The sequence below is a fragment of the Micromys minutus genome, assembly GCF_963924665.1.
Source record: "Micromys minutus genome assembly, chromosome: 22".
NCBI lineage: Eukaryota > Metazoa > Chordata > Mammalia > Rodentia > Muridae > Micromys > Micromys minutus.
This window is the reverse complement of record NC_137957.1, coordinates 2,214,829-2,234,626: the sequence shown is the minus strand read 5'-3', so window position 1 is coordinate 2,234,626 and position 19,798 is coordinate 2,214,829. Positions and strand designations below refer to the sequence as shown.

General features: G+C 52.1%; 2 protein-coding genes across 4 annotated transcripts; both read left to right on the top strand.

Annotated features, from left to right (window-relative positions):
* Positions 1–5,846, top strand: CDC34 (cell division cycle 34, ubiquitin conjugating enzyme). Of its 2 annotated transcripts, none has more exons than XM_080935628.1 (5): positions 1–406; positions 2,878–2,964; positions 3,055–3,152; positions 3,281–3,415; positions 5,343–5,520. In XM_080935628.1, the coding sequence occupies exons 1-5, from the start codon at positions 230–232 to the stop codon at positions 5,383–5,385; spliced, it is 540 nt and encodes a 179-aa protein (XP_080791754.1). In that variant the 5' UTR covers positions 1–229; the 3' UTR covers positions 5,386–5,520. The 2 variants fall into 2 exon arrangements, with proteins under 2 accessions (XP_080791754.1, XP_080791753.1); XM_080935627.1 differs by having other exon boundaries at positions 3–406; positions 5,339–5,846.
* A 240-nt stretch (positions 5,847–6,086) lies between these two features.
* GZMM (granzyme M) lies at positions 6,087–11,569 on the top strand (the record flags this gene model as incomplete). Of its 2 annotated transcripts, none has more annotated exons than XM_080935158.1 (5): positions 6,087–6,174; positions 9,627–9,783; positions 10,496–10,634; positions 10,744–11,010; positions 11,408–11,569. In XM_080935158.1, the coding sequence occupies exons 2-5, from the start codon at positions 9,689–9,691 to the stop codon at positions 11,567–11,569; spliced, it is 663 nt and encodes a 220-aa protein (XP_080791284.1). In that variant the 5' UTR covers positions 6,087–6,174; positions 9,627–9,688. The 2 variants fall into 2 exon arrangements, with proteins under 2 accessions (XP_080791284.1, XP_080791283.1); XM_080935157.1 differs by lacking the exon at positions 6,087–6,174 and adding an exon at positions 6,196–6,887 and having other exon boundaries at positions 9,624–9,783.
* Between the last annotated feature and the right edge of the window lie 8,229 nt (positions 11,570–19,798).

Sequence of the window (19,798 nt, the reverse complement as noted above, 5' to 3'; positions counted from 1 at the left end):
GCGCAGGCGCGTTAGGCGCGGGCCGGGCCGGGCTGAAGCGAGCGCCGGGCGGGCAGCGGCGCCAGAGCGAGTGGAGCCTTCGGGGTCCACGGGTGGTGGCGGCGGCGGCGGCGCAGAGGAGGAAGGCGGCGGCTCTCCCTATTCCGGCGCGCGACCAGGTCCGTCCCGCGAGCTCGCGCCGGTCCCGCGGCCCGCCCCGGGCCCCTCCGCTGCCGCCGCCGCCACCGCCATGGCCCGGCCTCTGGTGCCCAGCTCGCAGAAGGCGCTGCTGCTGGAGCTGAAGGGGCTGCAGGAGGAGCCGGTGGAGGGCTTCCGGGTGACGCTGGTGGACGAGGGCGACCTGTACAACTGGGAGGTAGCCATCTTCGGGCCCCCCAACACCTACTATGAGGGCGGCTACTTCAAGGTGAGTCGAGCCTCAGTTTCCTCTTTGTGCCTGCTCCTTTCCCAGGCTGGCTCTGGCCTCTCGTGCAAGGGGCCCCTCCCTTTTTTGTTGGGCACGTGCTGACCTCACCCCGGGAACTGGGCTCCCTAGACTGTCCTCCAGCAGGCTACAGGACCAGGGACAGCAAATGTATGCCGCATCCGCGGGCAGGGCCCCCACCACAAGACGCAGGGGCCTCTAGAGCCTGCTGCTGGTCAGCTTGTCCCAGGCTGTCGTGCAATGGATTAAGCGTGCACCTGAGGAAGGATCTCTTCGTGTTGTCCCCACCCTTCCAGCATGCTTTTAGTGAAGTGTCTCCCCAGGGACAGTTGCTGGCCTTGTCCCCGGGTAGTTCTCACCACCACAGGACACAAGCCTCTGAAGCCCCCTGCTGGCAAGCGTGTTCCCAGGTTGTCCCTCACCCCACCAGCGTGTCTGAGACCTGAAAAGGTTCTCCTTAGGCTGTCTGTCTTAAAACATAAAGAACCACAGGCAAGCTGCTGGCTGATATTCCCAGGCCTGTATCCCCCACCCTGGAACACAGAACCAGGGCAGCCGCTGGCTGATGTGTCCCCAGGGAAGGGACGTGTAGCCTGGACAGCCACCTGCTCCAGTTCCAGTAGAGGCCCTGACAGGGCCTTGGCAGCCGTGCCTGCTTGGACAACAGCCACCGTTAGCCCTAGGCAGGCTTTATGTAATGCATTCCAGGGGGACCATTGGAGGCCCACCCTGTGTCTTGGAACCATACCCTGGGTTCCTGCCAAGGGCTGTGGACCCTAGAACACCGTTTACCCCACCCTGACAGCCTTTCTAGGGCTCCACACTGAACAGGTGGCTTCTTAGGGGCCTGGTTTTTCCTTCTAGGCAGTGTCGTCTGCCCTCTGGTGGCTTAAGGCTCAGTGCACAGATATTTTTTGTGGTTGGGAGCAAGGAGCCCTGGGCAGCCCCCAACACTGGGTATGTATGGCCAAGTATAGCTACCCACATCAGCACAGTTGAATCATCCTGCCTGCTGTGGGCTAGAACTAGCAGAGTCACAGAATCTCATGCTAGGGCCAAAAGGGACAAGGTGACCACCAGGTGGATGCACAAGTCCCATCCAATCTGAGCCCCAGGTTTAGGGCCTCAGCAGATATTTGTCCTGTGTCTTTGTGCTGATGTCCTCACCCTAACTGGGCAGTGCTGCAAGTCTTATTCGGGGTGATTTTTAAGTTAGGGTTACCAGGTACAACATGTAAAGAATAGGAGGGAGACACGTGTGGACACCCTTGCCTCCCACCTGGAAGTGGTCTGAACTGAGAAGCCTTCAGGATAACCATGTGCTATTAGTACTGTGTCTCCTGTGTTTGCTGGCAGGGGTGGTGGGAGCTGCCAGGTGGATGAGAGTTCTGCTTAGAGCAGGGTCACCTGAGCTGTTCCTTGCCTGTAAAGGATTGTGGATAGAGCCTCCTAGGTGTACATTATTCTTGAGATAGGTTAGGAGGAGGCTCTGCAAGATGTCAGTCAAGGGCTGGAGAGAGGGCTCAGTGGTTAAGAGCACTGACTACTCTTTCAGAGTTCAGTTCCCAGCAACCACATGGTTGCTCACAACCATCTGTAATGGGATCTGATGCTCTCTTCTGGTGTGTCTGAAGTCAGCACTGTAACAGTGTACTCACCTATATGAAATAAATAAATCTTAAAAAGCCAAAAAGATGTCAATCAAATCTGCCAGTGTGGAAGCCTCCTATATGGTGTGGGTGGCTGAGACATGTGGAAGCTCTGTAAGAGGGGAGCTGTGAGGATCTTTCTCTGGACAGCCCAGCCTGTCTCACTTTGGGGCTGTCCAGGAAGGGTTGGGAGCACCCTTCCTGTTACTGAGCCTCAATTTGCTCATTCTTAAAAAGCATCTGGAGCCACAGAAGTGTGGGGTGTTCCAGCAATGCCATTTTCCCCATCTGCTCTCCTGAGAAGATCAGGGGTTGAAACTCCACACTAGGTTTGTGTGTGCCAGGCAGGCGGGAACTACCAGGTAGATCCTGTAGCTTGAATTTCTAGCCAGCTTGAGGCCACAGGCCAGGGTCACTAGAAGCTGCCCTTGGAGAGCCCCAAGACTAGGGTAAACCTCAGGCCTTCTCTGCCTGTCTAAGTTCTGGTGGGTAGTGGGCAGGGTGAGCTTCAGTCACAAGCAACTGCTGTGGTTCCAACTTGTCTGGTGACTATTCTTGGCCTTGGCCCTGAGCTTGGGTGGAGGCCTGTGGCCGCGCAGGAGACCTGCTGACTCACTCCTCTAGCAGCCCATACTAGGTGATACTGCCTCACCTTTCCTAACCTGGATGTCAGGTCACACTGGGGTTGGCTTCAGGGCCGGAACACCAGAGGCAGCTACTGCTCTTTGTCCCCAATGGGCACAGCCCCATGATCCAGTGCTTAGGGGGCTGCCATTGAGCCACCCCATTTTCTGCCATTTGTAGGCTCGCCTCAAGTTCCCCATCGACTATCCATATTCCCCACCAGCCTTCCGGTTCCTCACCAAGATGTGGCACCCAAACATCTATGAGGTAAGTCTAGAGGCCTGCCTCGGGCCCACACATCTCCTGCCTCCTTTGCATATGTCCCACTCCCTCGTCTAACCCTAGTCGCTCTTGTAGACAGGGGACGTGTGCATCTCCATCCTCCACCCCCCAGTTGACGACCCACAGAGTGGGGAGCTGCCCTCAGAGCGGTGGAACCCCACGCAGAATGTCAGGTGAGAACTGCACATGGTGTTGTACTATGGGTACCCGCAGACACCCTGTACCCTTAATTCCCTCCTCCCCTCTCCAGTCTGGGGTCCCCAGAGTCTGGGGAGCTGAGCTTTCATCCACGGCCCTACAGAACCATCCTCCTGAGTGTGATCTCCCTGCTGAATGAGCCCAACACCTTCTCGCCTGCTAACGTGGACGCCTCTGTGATGTACAGAAAATGGAAGGAGAGCAAGGGGAAGGACCGCGAGTACACGGACATCATCCGGTGAGTGCCGCTCTCAACCTGGACAGTGCCCCTGGGTCTCTACTCTAGATGCTGCCTGCCGTGGAGTGATCTGTTTCCTGTATATGGTGGGGTGGGGACTATTGTATGTTTCTGTTCTTGCATCCCTAGCTGGATGTGTGGAGGGCTCTGTGGGCCCCAGAGCACCGAGTTGACTACCTTGTCATTCAGCATATCTCCATGAGTGACTGGGCACTCTAGGCCGCATACTCACTATCCACCTGAGCATCATTTGCATTTGTGCTTCTGAAACTTAAGAGTGTTTTTGCAAAGTGGGGAGGTCACTGAGCCCACTTCGAGCCTGTCCTCATCAGGACCCGGGCTGTGACCTGTTGCCATCTATGAGTGGCAGTGTCTGCGTCCCATTCTTCATCGGTTCTCAGAGGTCCTGGCCTGTGTGGGGTCAGGCAGTCTCCCTACACCCCTCACAGTGGGTGTGAGTTTGCACCTGAGGGATTCTAAGCATGTGACACCCTGCCTCTACGCATGCTGAGTAGCAGTCTTTGCTGCTCACCTGTGCTTTCTGAAACAGGCTTTCATAGAACTATCTCTTCATGTTCCCTCTGATGTCAAGATGGTAGTACACACTCCCTCTTAAGTGTTCCAGTGACCCAAACATGGGGCCTGTAGTGTTCCCAAGCCTGCCTTTGCAAAGTTGATGCAGGCTGCGACTTGATAGTGCTGACCCAGCACGTGCAACATGCTGGGGTTAGTCTCTGACCTTAGAACAAGAAGGATGTAGCCACCATGGTCCTACATGGAGGAATTAGTTAGGGAGGTCTGGGAGCTGTGCTATGGAGGTGTCACCTTCACAGTAGTCAGGTCAGCAAGGGTCCTTGGAAGTCCCTACAATCCTGTCCCCTTTGTTCAGGCTGGCCTGTGACTTTCTGTCCTCTTGCTCATCCCCAGCTGGGAAGAAGGCTGACTGCCCTGGTACTAAAGAGCTCTGGCTATCCTGAACCAGGAGACCTGGGTCTGGCCTTGTCACTGCAGTTCTCCAACTTCCTGGCAACCTTTGGCCCAGTTCTTCTGGCTGCTTCCTTGCTGTATCCCAGAGCAGGAGTCCCAGGCTATTTTTACCATTCTGACTCCAGGAGCCACTTACCGTGACCATGAGGCCTGTCCTACTCCTGGGACTCAACCTGAAAGCCAGTATCTAGCCATGTCCCTGCGTGAGCACAAGGACCTGGAGATGGGTCTAGGCTATTATGATGTGCTGTTGTCACAGGTGCTTCTCCAATATTGTCTTGTACCCCATACCCCCATTCTCTTTGGGAAGCTATGGCGAGTGTCTGCTCTGCTTGACTTTTGATTAGGGGTGTGCACTGAGACTCTGGCACCTGAGGCTTGTCCCAGGCCTGATTTCTTTAGTTAATTGCTGCCTGCCCTGTGTAAGGAAGTTCTTATGTGTTGCTTCACTCTTATCGCTGTCACTTCGCCCATGGCCTGTGGGACTTGGAACCTCAGGTCCTCCGGGACTGCCCTTCATCAGAGTGCCTCTCAGGTCAGGCTACAGTTTGGGGGCAGTGTGGTGTGTGGGTAGAGGTGTGTGCTGTCTGACTGGAATAGGAGAGTGGCCCCCGCAGTGCTGGGACTACAGCATGGGTCCTGTGCCCAGCTGTTCTGTGGTGCCAGGAGCTGACTGCACTGTCTCCACCCCTGTGGTCGCAAGACAGGTCCTGTTACAGCCAGGACCACCTGAAACTCTAAGCAGCCCTCCTGCCGCAGCCTCCAAGTGCTGGGTGACAGACCAGTTTCCACAGCTGGCTGTGATTACCTTGCTGCTAGAGCTGGTCACTGAGCCACCCTTTGTTGCCTGGCCCCCTGCTCCCTGCCCCCAATTGATTGTCTTCTTTTGGAATCCCATTGTCCTGGACTGTGTGCTCACCTACCCTGTCTCCCTAGGAAGCAGGTCCTGGGGACCAAGGTGGATGCAGAACGCGATGGCGTGAAGGTGCCCACTACGCTGGCCGAGTACTGCGTGAAGACCAAGGCGCCGGCGCCCGATGAGGGCTCGGACCTCTTCTATGACGACTACTATGAGGACGGCGAAGTGGAGGAGGCCGACAGCTGCTTTGGGGATGAGGAGGATGACTCTGGCACTGAGGAGTCCTGACCCACGTTCCTGAAATAAACTTACAAATTTTACCTCAGCAGGACCCGTGTGGGCCTCAGGCGACAGACTACCTCACCGAGGTTCCATGTGGGCTCCCATCCCATGATCCTTAGGTCCTCTTACCCCGTTCCCCATGGGTTTTCCTCGGCTTTGGAGAACAGCTGTGGTGCAGGGCAGACACCCCACTCAGCTTTCAGATGATGACAAGCCTGGGAGGCTGGGGACCGACTGCCTGGTGGGGAGCCAGAGACTCCAGCCCAGCCCAAGGAGGGCCAGCCCCACAGTCTCCTCTGCTTTTGGTGTGTGTGGAGTCCAAATAAAATAGCTTTCTGAGAAGCCGAGAGAAGCAGCCAGGATGCTGGTGGCTGTGGGTACTGAGGGCCACCTGGGTAGCCCTGCCAGGGCCGTGGGATGGGCAGGAAGAGGTATGGATGATGGCCTGCTGGGGCTGCATCCACCTCAAGCCTGCAGTCAGGAGGCCTGGGTCCTGAAGCATGCAGAGGATTGATATTCCCAGCAGTCCTTGTGTTCTGGGCACTTTCTCAGCCCTGGAAATGCCAGTGCCTGACTGAGGAGTCCCTCTGGGACGAGCTGCAGCCTGGTGACTCCCCACAAGATGGACAGGGTGAGTGAAGGCGCTGACCACATCATGCTGTGCAGGGTACCTACAGTCACCTGGTGCTGAGATAGCACATCTGCTCTGTCGCCTGCATGTCTACGGCTGCCATCTAAAAGGGAAAGAAAGTGTCACTTCCTGTTATGTGAGCCTGTTAAAAACAGAGTTTCAGTCTTCAGAACAAAGGCCATACTCTGCTGAACAGCACTTAATGGGACCCTTGCCAGTCATAACTGGTCAGAGAACAAGTTGTTGGGAAAGGATTAGTCCGGTCCGTACTCTGCCTGTACAATTTGCAGCCAGCTTGATCTACAGTTGCAAGGCCAGTAATAAGGCTCAGGGGGTGAAGGCCTGCACCAAGCCTAGCAGTTCTCAAGGAGAGAACTGACCTAATCATCTGTGGGAGTTGAAGTCAGTTGAGACAGGACCAGAGTTCACCTCAGTGCTAAAAGAAGCAGTGCACCAGGAAAATGGCGTCACTTGGCTGTAACTGTTGTCCCCAGATACAGAGCAGCTTTGAGGGCAGCACTGCCTTCTAAAACCACACAGCAGGGTGTGGAGGAGGAGCTGACACTTAGACAAGGTGGGTGGTACTTGGAAGGTCACCTGTCCCCACAGGATGAGAAAGTGGGGAGCTCCTTCCCCCAGGGACCTCATCTTTGCCAGGATGGAGGTCCGCTGGTCCCTGCTGCTCCTGCTGGCCGTGAAAACACTGTGGGCAGGTGAGTGTGAGGGAGAAACGGGCCTAGAGCCTGGTCTCCAGAGGGCTGTAGATGGAAAGGCTTTGTGTACAGGGAAATTGACCAGTTTCGGACCCCTGAGGAACAGCATCTACAAAGGGAGAATATGCCCTGAGTAAAAGAAAACAGCACAGTCTGGTGAAAGGCCTGTGAGCTCGGGATCTGAGGCAGGAGGATTGCCATGAGTTCAGTTCGAGTGAGACCCTATCTAAAGGAAAGTGGAGTTAAGTTGGTGGGGCATGTGCCTGGCATATACAAAGCCTGGGCACCATCCTGCATTAAACCAGGCATGGTGGAGCACACCTGTCATCCTAGCACTGAAGTAGAGACCAGAGGACCAGGAATCCAAAGCCTTCCTCAACAATACGGTGACTGAGGCCATCTGGGCTGCAGAGCCTCCTGAGTACTGACATTAAAGATGTGTGGGTACCACAGATCACTTTCCTTTTGTAAAGGTCTCACTGTAGCCCTGACTGGCCTAGAATTTATAAGTAACTACCTTCAGGCAATTAAAGGCATGTGCTACCATGCTGGGGGCACACTTGTTTTTTCCCCAAAGGAGAGTCTCCTGAGGCTCAGATGGCCTTAAACTCACTGAAGAGGTGTGTCTCATACCTTTAACCCCAGCTCTAGGGAAGGAGCCACAGGATCCAATCGATGGAGTTCCAGAAATTTGCTCCAGGTTCAGTGAGATGCCTTGTCTCAATTGGTCTCTGACCTCCGTATAGATACATCTGTATGCAGAAACGATTCTCTTTTTGAGGCGAGATCTCACTATTGTCCTGACTAACCTGGGACTCAGAATCTGCCTCTGCCTCCCGAGTCCTGGGGTTAGGTTATACACCACTTCCCGATTTTTGGTGCTCATATTAGCTTGTAATCTAGGACCTCTCCAAAGACCAAGGCTAGAGAGGGTAGGTTGGCTTTTGCAAGTATAACGTCCTATGAGCTATCTACTGGTCTCTCAAGATAACAGAAACTTTGTCTTGAGAGTCTGTGGAGACCCTGGCACAGTGTCAAACTCCTAGCAAGCCCATCTCAGCCTTCTCTACAGTGGGATTTAAAGAGCTGGGCCTGCACCTCTGTAGACAGAGCAAGCTCTTGTCTAACATCCGAGAGGTCCTGGGTTCCACCAGGCATAGTAGCACATACCTTTCTGGGGAGGTAGAAACAGAAGGATTGGGAGTCATCCTTGGCTACATTAGTTCCTGGGTAACCTGGGCTACATGAGACATTGTCTCAGAAGTTGTTTTGTCTTTTGAAGGAGAAAGAGAAAAGCACTTATGGGTGGGAGACTTCCTTGGGTTGGGTGGTGGAAAGCTATTCAGTTGTGGGTGGGTAGCTGCAGACAGGTTAGCCTGCCGGTGTGAACAGAGGACACTGACCCAGAGAAAACTCGGTTTCTCTTTAGACTCCATTTGAATTTCTTTTTTCTTCCTTTGCCTGCTCTCTTCTTTTAGCTTCAAAAATTGCTGGGCAGTGGTGGCCCACACCTTTAATCCCAGCACTCAGAAGGCAGAGACAGGTGGATCTCTGAGTTCTTGACCAGCCTGGTCTACAGAGGGAGTTCCAAGACAGCCAGAGAACTACATAGAGAAACCCTGTCTCTGAAGTAAAGCTTCAAGAATCATATAAAACAGAGAACTCTGCTCTGTTCTCTGGTAAAGAACCTGGGATGGGAACCAGACCCAACGAAATATTGTTGGGACCTTAAAAGCTGCCTCTCAATGTGGTTCAGAGCAAGGCAGGGTCTTAGTCTAAGGCATGATGGGAAATCAAGATTTTTTAGTTAGGTCACAAATTCTTACGAATATTTATTTTTTAAATGTTGTTTGGTTTTTATTTGATATGGTTTTCTCTGTGTAGCTCTGGCTGTTCTGGAACTCACTCTGTAGCCCAGGCTGGCCTCAGAACTCAGAGATCTGCCTGCCTCTGCCTCTGGACTGAGATTAAAGCCTGGCTTATTTAAAATTTTTAATTTGATCCTATATCTACCTGAGATGACGAGTGTGCACCACTAGACCTGGATTGTGTGGTTTGGGGGGACTTGGGACTCGAACCCAGGGCTTTGCGTATGACAGGCACAACCCTTACAGAAGTTTGCAGAAGAACAATTCACACAGTGCACAGCTCAGAAATCCAGAAGCCACACAAGAATGGAGGCACTGCTGCATCCCCCCCATGAACACTCACCCCCACACCCTAGTACCCACAAATCCACATCCTGTTACTTTCACACTGTGACTTTTTGTGACTGATTCTCCCACGATTACCATATTTTGTAGGCTCTGTCAAGATTCAGAACCCTACTCTTGTCTGTAGCTATTCCAGTGTGTGAGCAGAACATGAATCAGTTCCTCATACATACATGTATGTGTGTGTGTGTGTGTGTGTGTGTGTGTGTGTGTGTGTGTATGTGAGTGCAAAGCTCAAAGAGACATCCAATCCCTGGAATTTCTGGAGCTGGAGTCCAGGTAGCTGAGTTGCCTGGTGTAGGTGGTGGGAATTGAACTCAGATCCTCTGCGAGAGCAGCCAGTACTCTTATCCACTGAGCCATCTCTCCAGCTCCTCACAATCTGGCCTCTAACAGCTGGGTAGTGTCTGAGCAGCGGGGCTTACTGGACCTGGGACAGGGGTCAGTGGACAGCAGACCTGCCAGATTCAAGGCTCAGTGGAGGGTTGGGGTGCAGCACCTCCAAACAGCCCTCTCTTCTCAGCAGGCAGCAGATTTGAGACCCAGATCATTGGGGGTCGAGAGGCAGTCCCGCACTCCCGCCCATACATGGCATCTCTACAGAAAGCCAAGTCCCACGTGTGTGGGGGAGTCCTTGTGCATCGGAAGTGGGCACTGACTGCTGCTCACTGCCTGTCTGAGCCGTGAGTACCCCTCCATGTCCCACCGTGGTTTCAGGCTGTATAAGCTGTGGGTTCAGATTGGATGGGTCACATGGTACAGGAAAGGACACCCTCCAAGCCTTCCTGTGACATCTGGTAGTGTGTGAAAGCCAGCCTGCCAGTAAGACAGAGAACTGCCATCAAGAAACCACTAAATAGATCCTTCATGGTAGGGATGGTCGAGTGACTGCTCATGCCCGGTCTCATCCTCAACAATAAAGAGAACATGAGCCCAGAACAAAAGAATGCAGCTCTTGGGTGTGGCAGCTTTTGCCTTTAGTTCCAGCTCTTAGGGAGAGTGAGGCACAAGATCTCTGCCTGACATGCATAGCTCCAGGCTATACAGAAAGATCTTCTCTTAAAACCAAAAGGGTGACAATCCCATGGGTTTCAGAAGTCTAGGCTTCAGGTATGGCTCCATCCAGGTATTTGCCTAAGGCTCTCTCACACAGCTTGCAAGTGTGACATAGTCCTGTGGAGAGAGGTTATCTCTCTGTAGTCTGTCTGGATGAATGCGGGATATCAACACAGCCAGGTGGGAGCCAGAGCAGGAAGTCACCTTGGGAGAGGACTGAGAAGATGGGAGATGACCTGCCAAGAGTGGGCTGGGGAGGCTGCTATGGATGTGTGTAAAAGGGAGAATGGCAGCTCTCAGGCTGTGGGTAGCTGTGGTCAAGCAAGATTTGCTTTGCAGGTTACAGCAGCTGAAGCTGGTGCTCGGACTGCACAACCTCCATGATCCCCAAGATCCTGGCCTTACCTTCTACATCAGGGAAGCCATTAAACACCCTGGCTACAACCACAAATACGAGAACGACCTGGCACTGCTTAAGGTGCGGGACAGGGTGGGGTGACTGAGAGGGTGGGCATCTCAGGTGGATGGGATCCTGACATAGTAGCCTGGCTTCCATCAACCAGTCACTGGCCCTCCTGTCCCCACAGCTGGATGGGCGGGTGCAGCCCAGCAAGAAAATCAAACCACTGGCTCTGCCAAGAAAGCCCCAAGCCAAGCCGGCAGAAGGCACCCGGTGCAGCACAGCTGGTTGGGGTGTGACCCGCCAGGGTGGAAATCGGGCCAGGGCCCTGCAGGAGCTGGATCTGCGTGTGCTAGACACCCGAATGTGTAACAACAGCCGCTTTTGGAACGGTACCCTCGTGGGCAGCATGCTGTGCTTAAAGGCTGGGACCAAGAGCCAAGCCCCCTGCAAGGTGAAAGGGATGGCCTATAGTTCTCTGGCCTGGGCAGTAGCCAGAACCAGCCTCTAACACTCTGGGGAGTGGAAGGAGGGTGGGACTAACATACATTCACCTTATTTCTCAGGCATGGAAACCTAGGTCCTGGGAGGGTAGTGGGAAAAAAAAATCTAGGTTGGAAGTCAGGAAGCCAGAGAATTCTGGTTTGAACTCCAGTGCCACAGATTAGTCATCTGGGCCCAGAGCAAAGGCCCTGAGGTACAAAGGAGAGGAGAGAGAGGGGAAAGGAAGAGAGAAAGAGACAGGAAGGCAAGAATGCACATAAAAATTTCAAGAGGCCCCAGCACCTCCCAGGCCCGTGCTTCCTAGCTGCAGGCATGAAACTAACCTGTGTGTTCCTCACCTCTTGCAGGGTGACTCTGGAGGGCCCTTGATATGTGGCAAAGGCCAGGTCGATGGGATCCTGTCTTTCAGCTCTAAAAACTGCACAGACATCTTCAAGCCCCCTGTGGCCACCGCTGTGGCCCCCTACAGCACCTGGATCAGGAAGGTTATCAGTCGCTGGTCACCCTAGCCTCTGGCCTGCTGTCCCAGATGATCTGGGACACATTCTCGCAGGGAAGGCTGGGGCTGGGAAGGGACTAGGTGTGCCTCTGAGAACTAATAAATCCTGATGTATCTGTTGAGTCCACCCCTGTTTGCCTCTGGCCTCTGCAAACCTCCATTCCTATAATGCTGAGGGTGACCTTCCCCAATGGCTGTCAGGAGAGGCCTGGGACACATGCGTTGTCCTGCTGGGAGGCAAAGCAAGAGCAATTGCTACAGCTTGGCCAACAGGGGGTGCAAGCTATCCTGTGTCTGTCACATGAGGTGGGAGGAATTGGAAGGCTCCACAGGGAGCCTCCCCAACTTCTGTTTTACTGACACCTCAACGGAGGGCAGCTGAAGTGTCAGTGCAGTGGGTGTCAGTACATCCCCCGTCAGTTCCAACATTCCATCACTGTGTTTCTACCTCAGTCGAAGCCCACACCCCCCCGGACTCTTCCGCCTGTGTGCACTTTCACACTGCCTGGCCTTTGTGCCAAGGTCTACATTGATCTCCATGTCCCTGAGGTCCCTTCATACTGTGGTGGGTGTAGGACCCTCCCTCCTTTACCTAAATTAACTCAACCGAAAATGCACTGGCAGGAAAGAAACCATCACATTCTATTAGAGAAGTCAGTGCCAAGGGTGCCTGGAAAACATGGCACTTGGCCAGTCCTGTCAGCTCTGCAGCTGCAGGGCTGAGGTAGGAAGACTGCCTCCATTTCAAAACCAACCTGGGCTGGGAGACACCCTGTCTCAAGGTGGGGAGTACCTATCTCTACAGCCTCTTCCCAGAATATTCTTTTCTTCCTTTGAGAGAGTCCCATGCAGCCCAGGCTGGCCTCCAACACCATGTGTAATATAGCTGAGGATGACCTTAAAACCCCAGTGTACCTGCTTCTGCCTCTTAGATGGCACGTGTTCCACAAGCCCTCTTGAGCCCAGTGCCAGGGGAGCATGCTCCTTTGAGCTACCCCTCCCTTCTTTCACAAAAACAGCTTTGTGAGAACAGGAAGTCTGTAAAAGGCCAGCCAGAAGTCAGAGGGCGGAATTTACAGCAATGAAGCTTAAATGCCTTGGACGGCTTCTTTTCCAAGCTGTACTTTGCCCCAGAATTCTAAATTGGCTCAGCCTCCAGTTCTACCATGCCCCAGGGAGGATCCCACCCGCCTCACCCAGCTCTGGACTCTGGGTGGCCCTGGCTCAGTACAATAGTCTTCAAAAGTATCAGCGGATTAACTTTTATAGACAGAGAAGGGCAAGAAACAAACCTGGGAGTGGTGGGTCCATCTGGGGTCCTGGCACTCAGGAGGCCGGGGTGGGCAGGGCAAGAATTCCAGGCGAGCCTGGGCTACAGAACTGGACAGACTGCTCATCAGTTAGAAAACTGGCCGCTCCAATAAAGGACTCTGGTCTGATTCACACACGGCAGCTCAGGACCACTTCAAGGAGATCAGATACCTTCTTCTGGCCTCCAAGGCTACCTCCCACCCAATAGAAATAAGTCTTAAAGATGGAGTAAAAGCGTAAGACTCAGAAGTTCAAGGCCATCCTCTACTACTTAGGGATGTGAAGCTAGCCTGGGCTACATGAACCCATCATCCTGCCTCTGCTTTCCCGGTGACAGGCACATATCACATGCTTCTGCACTATGGAAGCCCACGTTAGGCTAGCACTCCTACCAATTAAGTACTAGGCTAGCCCTATCTTTTTCTTTTTGTTTTCTTATTCTTTGTTTTTTTTTTTTTTTTTTTTTTTTTTTTTTGAGACAGTGTCTCCGATTCCCAGGCTGTCCTGTAACTCCCCTATATAGACCAGGCTGGCCTCAAACTCACAGAAATCCTCCTGCCCCTGCCTCCCCAGTGCTGAGACTAAAGGCGTGTACCACCACACCTCCTTATTTTTCATTTTTGAAGTGAGGTCTTTCTCTAGGCCAGGCTGGTCTGGAAAATTCTTGGTTATCCTGTGCCCCCACCTTCAGAGGCAGGGGATTGGAAGTGTGAGTCACTTCATCCTTCATGACATCAGAGCTCTTTCCCTCTGGCCCCTCACAAACAGTCCCCAAAACCGAGGCTGTGTGTACAAGTTAACCTTGGGCATCAAGGAAAGGTGTTTTAATTTTCTTGTTTTGTTTTGTTTAATTGTTCCAAGACAGGGTTTTTCTGTGTAGCCCTGGCTGTCCTGGAACTTACTCTGTAGACCAGGCTGTCCTAGAATTTAGAGATCCATCTGCCTCTGCCTCCAGAGTGCTGGGATTAAAGACCTGTGCCATCCGATCCTGCTGGGTCTTTTTGGGACAGGGTCTCTTGCCAACTTCTCCCTTACTGATTTTTCAAACATTCCCCACCGCCCCAGGCTTTCTCTGCAGAACTGAACTTAGACCCTCAAGTCTGTGCAGCAGACGCTAACAATTCCGGTCTCCTCAACAGTTAACATCCTTGAGGCTGAGCGAGGAGTTAGTGGCATACTCTGTGAGTTTGAGGCCACCCTGGTCTACAGAGCAAGCTCCAGGACAACAGGGCTACAAATAGAAACCCTGTCTGAAATAATTAATTGATTAATAGTTGAGGTTTATCCATAAACCCTCAAACACTCATCCATGGTCCCTTCTCAGCTTATACAGAGGTGTGGTGGCCTCTGTCTCTGACTAGTTCTCTAGCAAGATTGGTTAAAGCCTAAGGTGAAGAAGGGAGTGGCCAGTTGGGCCTCAGCCACTAAGCCTGGGTCCACACGGCCACTGGACTTCCTCTCAGCTCAGTTCCCCATGGTTCTGGGGCCGTTCCAACTGGACACAGATCAGAGGTGCTGGGTCTGTGAGGCAGGCAAGTTGTTTTGCTGCTGCTATCCAAGCCTCCTCAGCTGTCACTTCCGTCTAGAAGCCATCCCACCCATCCGATGAGGAGTAGGAGTCCAAAGTCAGGAGCCAAACAGGAGCTAAGGAACTACCTTAGCAAATAAGCAGCAATATGGAGTCTGGAGCTCCTGCCCCACCTGCAATGTCTGCCCTTGAGCTCGCAGTGATCCCCCTGCTTCAGCTTCCTGAGTGTCAGGATAGCAGACATGTATCAGCATACCTGTTTCTCCCCACGACAGCACCGATTAGCCCCTCAAGCTAATCCCATACCCCAGGATAGTAACAACCAGGTTGAGTGCCTTAGGAGGCTGAGGCCAGGGCCTGGGAGGTAGGACAGGGCTCCAGAAACATCTCACTGTGAGACCACCATGGAGCCATGGTCAGTGAACAGTGAACACCACACACAGGACACAGGAAGCCTGGACCTCAGGATTCAGAGTTCATAAGCAGCTGATGGTGTACATGTGGGCTGTGTTGCTACTTTTCTGTTGCTGGGATAAAACACCAAGACCAAGGCAACTTATAGAAGAAAAGGTTTATTTGGGCTTATAGTGTCAGAGGGTTAGAGTCCATCATGGTGGGTCAACATGGTGATAGGTGCCAAGTATGGCCAACAGGTACAAATCTGAGAGCTCACAAAGCTGAGAGAGCAACTGAACCTCCACACCCGCCCATGGTCACGTACCTCCACCAGTAAGGTCATATCCCCTAAACCTCCCAACCATGCCCACCAACCAAGGACCAAGCTCTCAGCTGCAGGAGACTACAGTTGACAGCTCATTCAAAGCACTGCTTGCTCACCCTGCATTTGAGAGGGTGAGACAGGAGGAGTCCAGGTTTTAGGCCAGCATGAAGACAGAAACCCGGAGCCAAAGGAAAAGAAGAGAAAAGAGAAGAGAAGAGAAGAGAAGAGAAGAGAAGAAAAGAAAGGGAGCTAGAGAAGTAGCTCGTGGTCAAGAGCACTTGCTCTCACAGAGGAACCAAATTCCATTTCCAGCACAAGGTGGCTCACAACCTTCTGTAACTCTAGTTCCAGCGCCCTCTTCTGGCCTTCCTGGGAATTCACTCACATGGGGCACACACACACACACACATACACACACACACACACACACATACACACACGCATGTAGGCAAACACATAGACACATAAAATAAAATTAAATAAAACTCATTTATACATGAATATACACACTAGTAGAATTTTTAAATTTAAAATAAAGTTAAACATTTTTATAAAAGTTAAGAATACAAAACTGGGCAGTGACTGCGTACACTTTTAATGCCAGCACTCGGAGAGGCAGGTGGAGAGCTGAGTTCGAGGCCAGCCTGATCTACAGAGTGAGTTCCACGACAGCCAGGATGACACAAAGAACCTAGTCTTGAAAAAAAATAAATAAATAAAGATGAAAATAAACAAAAAGTAAAATAAAATAAAAACAGCACAAACAATACATGTATTTTTTACAGCTATATCTCAGTAGAGCAAGGGAAGGCTGGTCTTGGGAGAGCCAGAGAGAGAGCTGCCACCCCACCCGGAGCACATGCAGGTGGAAAGCCTTCCTCTGGGCTTTCCTTCCGTAGGATCCTTCCCATCCGCTCCTCAAAAGAGCCCTCACCAGGTGGGCAAGTTAAAAGTCCACACAAAGCTTCACACAAAAAGATGTGCTCTCTCATCTGCAGCCAGAGGTCCAGACCCTGATCTGCATAGGTGGAGCCCGGCAGGGCCTGCCCTCCCCCTCCTAGAGCCAGGGATTCTGGCTCTCCAGGGCTTGAGGCCTGGCCGCTCTAGCCTGTCTTTACTTGGATTCTGTCTGTCTCTTTGTCACTTGTAGAAACCTAATCAGGGGCTGGGAAACAAGTGGCTGGGGGTGGGTGGGCAGAGCTTCCTAGAATTTCCCCAGAGAAGGGTCTGGAGCATGGCTCAGTGGCAGGGCTCTTTATAGGCACATGAATCTACGGAGTCCATGTCCAACACAGCAAAAACACGAACAAAAATTAAATTAAAAATCCCAAATTTTAATCTGGTAGTGGTGGTACACCTATTTAATCTCAGCACTGGGGAGCCAGAGGCAGATGGATCTCAGAGTTCCAGGCCAGCCTTGTCTACAGAGTGAGTTCCAGGACAGCCAGGGCTATGAGGAGAAACAAACCCTGTGTTGGGAAAAAAACAAAAGAAAACAAATCAAAAACAAAGCAATAACCACAAACAATCCTGAATTTCAAGATACAGCAGCTGATTCTCAATATATCTGTATCTATGTTGCAAACACTGGTGGAAAAGCCCTAAAAATTGAATCTTAAGTTTTAAAACTATGACACTCAAATTTTATGGGTTGATTTGTGTATTTAGTTTTCTTCTCTTCTTTCTTCTTTTATTTCTTTCTTTTTGTTGTTGTTGGATTATGTTTGTTTGTTCTGGTTTTTTTTTTTTTTTCTTTCTTTTCTTTTTTTGAGACAGGGTTTTTCTGTGAGTTCCTGGCTGGCCTGGAACTCACGCTGTATAGTAGGAGGCTGGCCTCAGAGATCCACCTGCCTCTGCCTCCCAAGTGCTGGAATTAAAGGTGTGCACTGCCACCTGGCTAGTTGTTTTCTTTTAAAATTTAATTTCACTTTATATGTGTTGGGTTTCAGACCCTGGGAGAAGGTGCATATTTTACATACCAAAGTGGACCTGGCCTCCAGGTTCTCCCAGCATCCCTCAGTCCCTGCCTGGTACAGGGCATGGTTAGCATACCTCACCCCCCACCCCCCCACCCCGTTCTCCCTGGTGATATTCTGCAAGATCTTTCCCTCTCTTCCTCTTTCTCCCCCCCTCGCTCCCCCTCCCCCTCTCCTTCCCTCTCTCATTCTCTCCCTCTCTCTTCCCCTCTCCCCCCTTTCTTCCCCCCTCTTGCTTGCTGTGCCTGGTGTCCTCTGAGGAGACCAGAAACAAGCATCAGATTCCCCTGGAACTGTAGTTACAGATGTCTGTAGGCTGCCTTGTGGGTGCTGGAGATAAACTTGGCTGTCCTGGAAGAGCAGTCAGTGCTCTTCAACAGCTGAACCATCTCTCCAGCCTCCTTTCTCTTTTCTTCAGTATGTGTTTTTGGTTTAGTTTGGTTTTGACAGGGTCTCCTGTAGCTCAGGGTGGCCTCAAACTGACTTTTGGCCAAAGGACAGCTGCCGAGTTCTGGAATGCCTGGCATGCACCACCATTCCAGACTTTCCACATCTTCATCTGCTACTCCCGCTAGTCACAGGACGTCAGGTGGCTGAGATGAAGTAGGAGGAAAGGGCTTCAGAAGGCTGCGGGCCATATAGGGTCAGGGTCTAGAAAGCCAGGCCTGGCAGGGGGTGGGCCTTCACTGTGTAAATACAGGGCAGGGCTTCCTGGCCAACCTGAAATTTCCCAGAGGCCCAAACATGCAGGGGGTTAGGAATTCTAATCAGCACAGCATTGTTTGTTTTGACCCTTCGGGCCTTTGATGCCAGCTGGCAGCTCCTCTTCCCTAACCCTCCTTCTGCACGTAGCTTGGAAAGGCCTCTCCCTTGGAGGCTTTAGGACTCTGGGTACTTAGATCTGAGGCCCGTAGCCTGAGAGGCAGCTGCTGCTGTGTAAGTGGGTCATCAGGCTCACAGTAACTTACTACCAAGTCCTGGCCCCTCTGACACCAGGCTTTGTCCGGCTCCTGGATTTACCTCACTCCTGCCCATGGCTGTGTTTTGTGAGACATTCCTGAAGTCCCTGGTACAGCATGCGCCCCTTCAAAGGAGCTGCTGACCCCTGAAGCTGCTGCCAAACCCCTGCTTGCTCCCACCTCCCACTTTTATTTTTATTTATTTGGATATTCGAGATTAAGGTTTTTCCGTGTACCCCTGGCTGTCCTGGAACTCGATAGGCTGGCCTCGAACTAAGAGATCTGCCTGCCTCTGCCTCCCAAACATTGAGATTAAGGTCTTTAATTTCAGCAAAGGAGCCAGAGGCTAGCCCGGTCTACAAAATAAACTCCAAGCCAGCCAAGTCTACACAATGAGCACCTTTCTCAAGCAAACAAAACCCCAAAATTGTGATAAAATGTCCATGCCACAAAATAAGGTTAAAGCAACAACAAAAAGGAAAAAATAAAAATTTAAATTTAAAAAAGGCAAACTGCGTATGGGGAGATGGTTCAGTTCTTAAGAGTGCTTGCTGCTTCGCCAGAGGACATTTCCATTCTCAGCACCCACATCACACCCATAATACCAACTCCAGGGGATCATGATGTGCCCACCTCTGGTGTCCGTGGCACCTGCATTCATGCAGTACACACACGGAGAGACATACTTACACATATACAAATGAAAAAAGTACTTTTTTGAGATAGGGCCTTACTACTTAGTCCAGGCTAGCCTAGCACTAACTACTGGCTATGTAGACCAAGCTGGCCTCAAAACTCAGATATCTATCTGCCTGCCTTTCCCTCCTGAGTGCTGGGGTTAGAAGCCTGAGCTACCACAAGACTCTCAAATATAATTTGGTTTTGTTTGGCTTGATTTGTTTTTCTTTTAAACATTTATTATATATATATATGAGTACACTGTAGCTTCAGACACACCAGAAGAGGGCATTGGATCCCATTGCAGATGGTTGTGAGCCACCATGTGGTTGCTGGGAATTGAACTCAGGGGCAGTCAGTGCTCTTAACCACTGGGGCCCTAGTTTTGGCTTTTGGAGACAGGGTTTCTCTGTGTAACTGACTTTCCTGGTACACACTCTATAGAACAGGCTGGCCTGGAACAAAGTCCACCTGCCTGTCTCCCGAGTGTGGGATATAAAAGGCATGTGCCACCACCAACCGGCTCAAGTAAAAGTTTTGTTTTGCTTTTTAAGGCAAAGGAGAGCTGAGCATTGTAGGGAGCATTTATCCCAGCACTCTGGAGGCAGAAGCAAGTGAATCTTTGAGTTCGAGACCAGCCTGGTCTACAGAGTTTAAGTTTCAAGACAGCCAGGGCTACACAAAGAAACCCTGTCTCAAAAAGAGACAGGCGTGTGGGGGGACGGGAAAGTGGAGAGAAAGAGAGAGGAGTGGGGGAGAGAGAGGAGGGAGAGAGAGAGGAGGGAGAGGGGGAGGGAAGGAGGGGAAGGAGTGGAGAGAAGGAGAGAGGGAGGGAGAGGGAGAAAGGGCAAATGAAGCAAGAGCGCGCGCGAGCACAGGGCAGCCCAGGCCCCACCCCTTTGAGGGTGTGGTCTGTACGGGTCACGTGCCAACGCTCCTCCACCCGCTCCGCTTCTGTAGCGTGAGCCTGAGCTGCAGACACTGGGTACGTGCCTACGCGGGGTGCTCCTGGAGCCCCGCCCCGCGACGCTGCGTGCGTACGTGCGTGTCTGCGTGCGCGCGCCCC